The 9,665-nt window shown below is 35.3% G+C and overlaps 1 protein-coding gene across 1 annotated transcript in view; it reads left to right on the top strand.

Annotated features, from left to right (window-relative positions):
• Positions 1-14: 14 nt before the first annotated feature.
• The window catches only part of LOC128219001 (beta-arrestin-1-like), a 99,941-nt gene continuing 90,290 nt past the window's right edge, over positions 15-9,665 (top strand). Inside the window, exon 1 of the mRNA XM_052926800.1 lies at positions 15-944. Coding sequence (XP_052782760.1) covers positions 907-944 — 38 coding nt within the window. The 5' untranslated portion in view covers positions 15-906. The remainder of the gene's footprint in view (positions 945-9,665) is intronic.

The following is a 9,665-nucleotide window of genomic DNA, read 5'->3' as shown; positions in this document are numbered from 1 at the left end:
GTGACCAAGGCGAAATGTCATTTTGGTGTGTGGTTTATTCCTATTAACCGATTTTTAATGGGTTTTGCGTGTGTAACGTGTGTGATTGTGATGCGTTCATGAAACAGAAAAGAACAACTGTTGATCGTCTGCTAGGCACTTGTGGGATTCCATTTTTCCAGTGCACAAACGAGTAAAAACACTGAACAATTTGCCAGCACTATCGAGGTTTGATGCTGAATTGTTTTGAAAAATACAGTGTAGTGTCGGGTCATAAGATATTTGGATATGGTGGATTTTTGGACGTAAATTTGCCATTGATTTATTGTTATCTCCCGGGCTAGTTCACTTCTATCTCGGCTCGTAATGGACCAATTTGCATCAGTGGTTGCGTATTGAATGAATCGAGTCTAGTTCCGGATTGATCAACAGAGCATTCATCATTGATCAAGTGTTGTGATTACAGATACACTTACATTACCAGTACAGTGATTTTTCTAGTATAAACATGCATGTTTAGAATCCGTTTAGCTCATTCGATACATGTCAGTTTTGCAGGAGCATATGTGTGTGGGAGTATTATTAAGTCATTAACATATGTACATTGTTTACATGTAGGTCAACTGCTTTCAGCATATACAATTTCTTGCAGACTGTTTGTTTTATCATGAACTGATGAACCAGGAGCATTTGTAATCGTTGAATGAAATACTCTGATATCCATGATAGTGAACCAAGATTATTGGTGCTATATGCAAGTATTATCAGGCTGAATTGACAGAAAGCCAGCAATACATACTATATATCAAATTGTGGAAGGATCTGAAATTTTTGGTAAATTGAAAGTGAACAGTGTTAACATTTAAAAAAAATTGTGGTTGTAAGTATTTTCCAGAATAAAAAAACAACAACCAGTAATTTAACACAATGGATGATTCCGATTCACAGCGGAAGCAGGGCACGAGGTACGTCATTTTAATTCATTTGCGAAGTAAAAGGTTTTTGTTCACAGATTTTACATTTGTGACTTTTATTTTAAATTGACAACTACTGCTAGATACTCATTGAAATGGAAGTTTAATAGCGTTTAACTTTACTAATGCTTTCTAGAAAAATAGAGCATTTTATGCCACTTTTTCTAATACCTGTTAATAATAGAGGTCTTATTTGAACTTGTCACTAAGTATTATCATTTTTACAAGTAATTTGTTCACATTTTCCACACATATTTTTTTGACCTAATTTGACTGACCCAATATAATGTGAACGAGTCGCTTTAATGCCTAGACAGTATAGTACTTGTTACGGTAATAATTATTGTTCTAAAATTATGGACATTGTGACATTAATTACCTGTTGTTATGTGTCCAGAAATAGTAGTGTTTGTGATGGTAAATTATAAGAATTAAACCTGACTAAGTTGTAACTATTTCCGTAACTACCTACCTATACTAACATTGATGAAAGATTTCCAAGAAAACTTAGTTATGGACTGTAAAACTAAGTTGTTCTTATCATATAATTCAATAACAAATTTTATACTTCTGGTTTTGCTCCATTCCAATAATTAATGATACATATTTTATTATGACATCCATCCAACAAGTCTTCAAAATAGGTAGAAACAAAAATTGCTTCCTAGTCAGGGGCATAGCCTAAAAAACTTGTAGGCCGATGGTTCTAGGTGATTTTAGGGATAAGAAGACCCCCCCCCCAAAGATTTCTTTCTGAATTAGAAGAATTTCAGAGTATTCCAGGTGAAAAATGCACAATTACATTCATTTTATATGCACATTACACACAATAAAATCAAGCAACACTAAACTTGTTTTGGAAATAAAACAATTTTTGAGTTGTTCATAGTGTTTGAGTAGCTATAAGTTTTTATTGCAGGTTTGGTTTATTTAAATTTTGTCATTTTTCAAAAAAAGTGTAGGCCCACCCACTGGCCTACCAGGCCTAAATATAGCTATGCCACTGCTAGTTAATAGCAAAAATCACAATAAACTCCTCTCATCGTGTCTCCGCTCTGGAATTCCCGGAGTACTTGATAATTTGAAATCTTGGATCATTCCCAGGTACCCCTGGGATACTGGGATATATTTTATATGTAAGAGATATTTATTTTATCTCTTTTATTACATGATATCATACAATTGAACATCTTGTTGATGGAAAATATTACAAATTTAATTTCATAGACCACCATGATTATTATAGTATAATTCTGAGAATTTTCCGCTGATAAGCAATAATTATTTGAGGTATATATAGATTTGGTTTGCAAGGTTACAGTCAAGGTCAGGTTACTTACTTTGAGTTTATTTTAATACGCCCTAATTTTTTCCAATTTGAAGTGATTTAGTTTCAAATTTTTCCCAAAATGAAAAAGCCAGGCCCGCTCTCAATCTTAAATTTACCATGCATTCCATTGAGTTTAGAAAACTGTCAATTTAATGATGTGCACAATATGCTCATTGTGTAAAGCAAATGGTTGCTATCTTACTCCCACTCATTCTGGAAAACTGTTTATGTTTCTTGTATAATATTTCTGTGAAATTTTAACTGTAGATTCCTGATGAAGGCCCCTTCCAGATTTGATTTGTACCTGGTATATTTATCTCAAAAGCGTTACTAACAGTAAACATCAATTTTTGAACTTAAATAGAAAAATATGTGACTGATTTTTTGTCAGCAATCTTACTGTATATAAATGGCTTACATGCATTTTCGCATAAATTGGCTCATTCCAAGACAAAAAATAAAAAAAAGTTGTCAAAACCTTCAATCTGTGAGAGTGCAGCTTTAAAACATGTAATTGTTGTTTTAAAAAGTGATGTTTTGATGATCGATTATAATCAAAAAAAATATTGATTGGGTCTGAAATCAGAGACAATCTATTATATTTGGTCGTAATTGTTGATCGATTTCACAGGCTAGTTGTTTTTCTTCTTTCTTGTTATTTGCATTTGGTTAATTTTCACCTTTGAGTTCTTTTTTACATATGGAAGTGTTCAGTTGTCATCTTTAACAATATGGCAACAACAACACTAAATAACTTCAAACCAAATATACAATTAATTAGTAAAGGATAACGAGTTATTGTACAAGAATAAAACTACAATTAAGGTTTTGTCATAAACTGATTGTACTATAGATAATCGGTTACTTGAGTGGAACCGATTATTGGTAGTCAAACAAGAACAGATTCCCAACACTAGTTGTAAAAGGACGCAGCCAAAATAACATATAATTTTTATTGTTATTCAAATCCTTAACACAGGGACGAACCGTATCACAGGAATGTTTCATTTAGGGAGCTCTTTGACATTCACTTCAAATGCAGTGCATCATGACGTCAGTAAAAAATATGCACGTGTATGCTTTTGAGTAGAATGATTGAAAATAGCATTTATTAACAAAATTATTAGTTTTTAATGTTTTTATGTCATATAATTATGCAGCAAAATAATGATTCACATGTACACAGGGCAGATAGAAAATTCTGACCCTCGGGCAAGCTGCGTTGCCGGTTAAACCTTGTTACACATCAATGGCATGTCATGCGTCCGCATGTGCTCTTTACTCAGATCTGGCTAGCATATACACATAAACAATACACATACTTACATTACATTACAAGCGTCAATCGATACCCTTATACTATACTTGAATCAACATTTATGGAAAATTTATTGTAAACTTACATTGTACTAGACTTTCTGTTGCTGTAAAAATGAACACAATGCGACCAGCTGTTGAGGGCCAGTCTATCATTCAAGAGCTCTGAATGTTTGAGGAAACCAATCTGACCATGTAGAAAAAAAATGTTTCGATTCTGTCCATATCTTCCTTTCAAAGCCTATCTATGCCAGTGGTCAGTGTTTGGAGAAACTGAAATCACCTTTGATCTGTTATCTGTTGTTATTCTATGGAAGCTAATACCAGTTTCTTGATAATAATCAATCTTTTCCTCTAATGAGTATGGTAATGTGATAATCTTTTTCTTGGAGTAGGTGATTTATTTCCTGATTGTTGTTGTCCTTGAACTGCTTGGAGCTAAAGGTGGTTTGTCTTTCTTGTTGAACTTGTAGTAACAGAATTGTTCCCCCCCCCCCCCCCCCCCCCCGCTTTATGTTGTCCTTGAACTTGTTATCATCTTCTTGGTAGTGGAGTAGGGGATTATTTTGTTTAATTGCTTTTTCTCCTTGAACTTGCAATCTTCTTGCAGTTGGGGATTTATTTCTCTGTATTGTTGTTGACCTTGAACTTGAAACCATCTTGCAGTATGGGATTTATTTCTCTGTTATATTGTTGACCTTGAGCTTGCAATCTTCATGGTGTAGGGGATTTTTTTTCTGCTTTTTGTTGTCCTTGAACTTGTAAGAAAAAAAATGTCATACGATAACATTAAAGGTTGGTGCCAGTTTTAGTCTACTGGTGCAAAAAATACAGCACAAATTATAAGTGCTCCTCTATGAGATCTGTAGGCATCAGGATAAAAATGAGGTTTTATAAATAACCAGAAAAAAATGTCAAAATTACCTCCCTCTTTAGGATGTAGGACAAAACATCCCATGGACAAAACCTCCTGTGTCATTTTTGACTAGGTGAACAAAACCTCCTACTTCATTTTGACAGGGTTGACAAAACCATCCACGTTGATTTGTCTCTCAAAGCCCATAAACAGTTAGGTAACAATCATTTACATTTAGAAATAATGTTGGAGGGTTTTGTGCACCTAGTCAAAAATGACATGGGAGATTTTGTCCATGGGATGTTTTGTCCGACTCCCTCATCTATACATTTCAGGTCTTTTTCAAAAAGTGTTTGGAAGAGGCCCTGGGAAATTTTAGCTAGTTTTAACCTTGCAATTGGGAAAATAAAAATTAAAACGATCACAGAGGAAATCAGTTTTATTTTATTTTTTGCATTGCTTATCTTTTGTACTCTTAATTTATCATCTTTCTTTTTGGCAATAAGATAATGTGAACCACTAAAAGGTGAAAAAACCAACTGACATTTGACTGATCAAAAATGATGATTATAACCTCCTGGAAACAAATTGATTAGAATGCATCTGGCATTTTCCCACCTTTTGACCTACATGTTACGATGTACATGTGCCTACAAAAAACAATATATCAGAATCTAAGAAACTGGTTTTTATGAAACAATAACAATAGCTACCTGTATGATACATAGACCACTTGAAGATTGATTAATACACTGGCATTTGTCTTCCTAATTGTCTAGCAAGAACATATTGATCCCTAGTTATCAAGTTGTGTTTGATCTGTCAAGAACTCCTCTGTTTACACAGTTTTCTTCAAGTGTTGCCATGGAAACCCGGAAATTGTGACTGTAGGGATAAAGAACTCAACTGCAGCATGTTTAAATGAGCTTCGCACTTTTATCTAATTTGATGATGGCTGACCATTAATTTGGTAAAGTCAGTAAGTCAATCATGGTTCTGAAATGTATGTAATATATAACATTGATCATCACAATATTATATATATATATATTTATAATATGCTTAAAGTCGTCAGTGGTTTATAAAGATTTATTGATATTTCACAGTTTCAAACAGGTTGTGGGTTTGAACCCAACCAGGGTGAGTCAGTGACTTAATGGTATAGGTGTCTGCCTTTCACCCAAGAGGTTGTGGGTTTGAACCCCACCAGGGTGAGTCAGTGATTTAGTGGTATAGGTGTCTGCCTCTCACCCAGGAGGTTGTGGGTTTGATCCCAACAGGGTGAGTCAGTGATTTAGTGGTATTGGTGTCCGCCTCTCACCCAGGAGGTTGTGGGTTTGGTCCCCACCAGGGTGAGTCAGTGATTTAGTGGTATAGGTGTATGCCTCTCACCCAAGAGGTTGTGGGTTTGAACCCCACCAGGGTGAGTCAGTGATTTAATGGTATAGGTGTCTGCCTCTCACCCAAGATGTACTGGGCTTGAACCCTACCAGGGTGAGTCAGTGATTTAGTGGTATAGGTGTCTGCCTCTCACCCAAGAGGTACTGGGTTTGAACCCTACCAGGGTGAGTCAGTGATCTAGTGGTATAGGTGTCTGCCTTTCACCCAAGAGGTACTGGGCTTGAATCCTACCAGGGTGAGTCAGTGATCTAGTGGTATAGGTGACCGCCTTTCACCCAGAAGGATTGTGGGTTAAATCCACATCAGGGTGATAAATATTACACCACTTTTAAATAATAAACGCAACAATCATATTGCTGTCACATCTGTGTTTCCCTGTTTAAAATAGCGCATAATGGTTTCCAGTTTCCCAGTTTAAATCATACCTGTTTATGAGTACAGATATATATACATATAGACTGACTCTATTTTTAAACTTACTGGGATTCGCGTCACGGGTACACAACTCTAATAAATTTTGAATTGGAAAATTGCGCAAAAACAGCAAAAGATGCAAGTGCTGTAATCGTTGTGATATATCAGTAAGTAAGATTCACATCGATGTCAATTTTATTAAGTTTTTGACAATTTTCTTTTTTTCTTGCATTTGCATCATCTGGTGTTAAGCCCCTTTAAGTTGAAATGTTTTAAACAATTCTTAATAAGCTTCTGTAATACATACACTGCTACAGAAAACTGACTGGAAAATGATTCATTTCAGCATTTAGCAGATTCTTCACAACCGAGCTTAAATAAATTAGTATGAACTGAACTAACTCCTGACAAAACTCAGACTGTACAAACGATGAAGTCACATATCGACCAAACAATGTACCACATATAATTATATCTTTTTTCGTCCTGCTTCCTTCTTTAATTCAGAAATGCATGGGTTGCTATACAATTAAACTGAGTTACAAACTCATTTAATTTTACCACAAACCTAACACATCAATTGTAACATCGTGTCTATGTTAGCGTTTACCAAACGAGGTACTTGTGGTATATCCTGTTTATATTGAGTGATAACATTTTTCACCAGCTCTTAAATATATCACTATCAAGTATATCATATTTTTGTTTATAAAGCCATAAATTTGATCTTGTGAAGTTAGATTAAGTCTTTATAACTTAGTTTTGTGGTGTGAAATACAAATATAATAAGCAAATTTTTTATTTACTCTAGTCTTTGGCAAAAATTCTGTATTCATATAGTTTGTATTGTCATAGTAAATATCTGATAAGCATAGGGCCTTGAAAATGATATCCGTATGGGGCCTAAAAAAAGTTTGTTTCTGGTTACATGCCGAAAAAAATATGGGTTACGGTAGGCATTTTTTTCTTCTTTTTATTAATTACTGTCAGAGAGTTTTTTGTTGGCAGGAACAAATAACAATTATGCGTTGTTGGTGCTGAAAAACTATTGAGTTGTAAAATTAGCCAATCACTGCCAAATGCCATATTTTTTACTTAAGATTTTGGGATACAAATTTCTTTCTTTTTATAAATGATTTTTTTTTTTAGTCAGTCGCAAATGAATGCAGTGACAGTGATCATAGTGTAACGGTCCGTTGTAGACGAAGTGAGTTCATAGTATATTATATTTCGTTATAGACGGAAGTATGTTCATAGTACGTTGGTGTACTTTTTTGGTAATATGCAAATTAGCAAAGCCAGGCTCCGTGTGGATTGAGAATTTACTGAATATAAAGACCGGTCAACCCCTTCAGGGTTGAGCATGCTTTTCTCTGAAGTGATCTGTTGCGTATTTGACGTCGCATGTTGCAAATGGTGGCACCAGTGGGATAAAGACAACTGCTGGATTGGAGTTGCCTTCCCACTGAGTTTCCCAGGCCAAGACTTGGGACAAGTCTTCTCTGAGGTGAAAGTAATGTAACAGTCTGCTTTAGGTGGATGTGCAGACCAGAGTTACCTTACCCATGAGTTTCCCAGGCCAAGACTCGGGACGAGTCTTCTCGGAGGGAAAGTTATGTAATTGTCCGCTGTGCGATCATAGTATAACATTCCGTTATAGACAGAAGTATGTTCCTAGTACATTGATGTACAGTGTCAAGGAGAGTTTACTTATTTTACTGTATATAAAAAAACAGTCAACCCCTTCAGGGTTGAACCTGATTTTCTCTGAAGGAATCTGTTGCGCCTTTGACGTTGCATGTTACAATAGGAATAAGTTATTTTGATTTGCCATAGATGAATCGTGTTTGTCACATACACCAATAACCAAAATAGTGTGCAATTGGCTTAATGCTAGCTCCAGGCAGTTTGCCTGTGTGAAGTGATAAACTGTAAGTGAAAGGAAAGGGCAATATGACCTCCGCATTTAGTTTTATGATATTTTTTTATGAATTTAACATTTTACAATGCCGTAACAACAATTATTTGTAATACATGTATTTACTATGATAACGACAGGACTTTGTTTTTTTGGAACTGAAATTAAATTTCAAAATTGATGAATAAGCTAATTCAAAAATGTATGTCTTATATTTCATAATATTATTGTCATTTTACGTACAATGAAACCAACTATTTCAATATTGTCAGCCAGATTGTATCTTTAACGTCTCATTGTTCTAATTAGTGCTGTCTGTAGGAAAGAATGACTTGAACTTGGTTTACTTAAGTTAACTGGTTACTCCCAAATGTCTGGCATGAATTCGTGATTAATTTTGTCATGGTGGTGATGATGAAATATTGCATGATTGATATCACTGGTTTTGAAAACAAGATAATTTGTGAGTTAATTTGTCAAATATTGGGGACACTCGGTCCTACAATACATTGCTTCAACCAGGCCAATCAGAGCTAATTATTTGCGCACTCTGTTTTGCTTATTGGTGTATGTGACTGAGTTGATATATATATTGAGCTAAGAGATCATACTTAATAATATTTTTACTTCAGTTTGAAAATTAACTGTATTAAAGGTTTGTTTTTTACAATATATGTTTTATGTTCAAGCTTTAAAATAGACGTTTAACAATAAAAATAAAAAGTAAAACTGTTGGTATAAAAACTATATATAAGATACAGGACTTTATTGCCAGACTGAATGTTTATGTCAAAAGTAATATTCCTATAACATTCTTGTTCTGTTTTTTGCTACCCTGCTAATTGGCATCCATCAATATCATGTCATAGTGCAATAAGTGTTTCTGCATGAGCCATGTCTGAGTCAGATTGCATAAACTATTAAGGCCAAGACAAACAAAAGTAGTGTGGATTAGCAGATTCAAAAATAATGCACCATGCAGTCAATTGTAACCACGGCCCCCCTAGGTCCGGGGGGTATACTGGGGATAGCCGAGGAAAAGGGCCGGATTTTTACTTTCAAGGTGGCCCCGCAGGGCCGGGTGACTGTGGTGGTTTTGTCATAGCGCCAAATTATAGCGGAGACTGGACCTTATATAGAGTCTCTAGGGTGAGGGGTCAATTGGCCGGGGTTTTACCATCAGTTCGTCCCCGCAGGGCGGGGATTTTACCCGGGGTTGGTTGGACCGAAAGTCAAAGTCCCGGCTATTCCCCGGACCTGGGGGGCCGTGGTTACAATTGACTGGTGCATAAAGGGGTGATGAATGGATTAAAAAATAAAAATGGGTGGGGGGATGACCATGAGTTTTTAAAAATAAGAGGAAGGGATGGAAAGTCAAGAAGGGGTGAATAAACTGAGTAAAAGATAAGAATGAATTGATTAAAAAATAAGAAGGGGCAGATGACCAGATTAAAAAAAGAAGAATAAGTGGATGAC

The sequence above is a fragment of the Mya arenaria genome, chromosome 15 (assembly GCF_026914265.1).
Source record: "Mya arenaria isolate MELC-2E11 chromosome 15, ASM2691426v1".
Taxonomy (NCBI): Eukaryota; Metazoa; Mollusca; class Bivalvia; order Myida; family Myidae; genus Mya; species Mya arenaria.
Note: the sequence above shows the minus strand (reverse complement) of the source record. Positions and strands in the feature narration are given on the sequence as shown.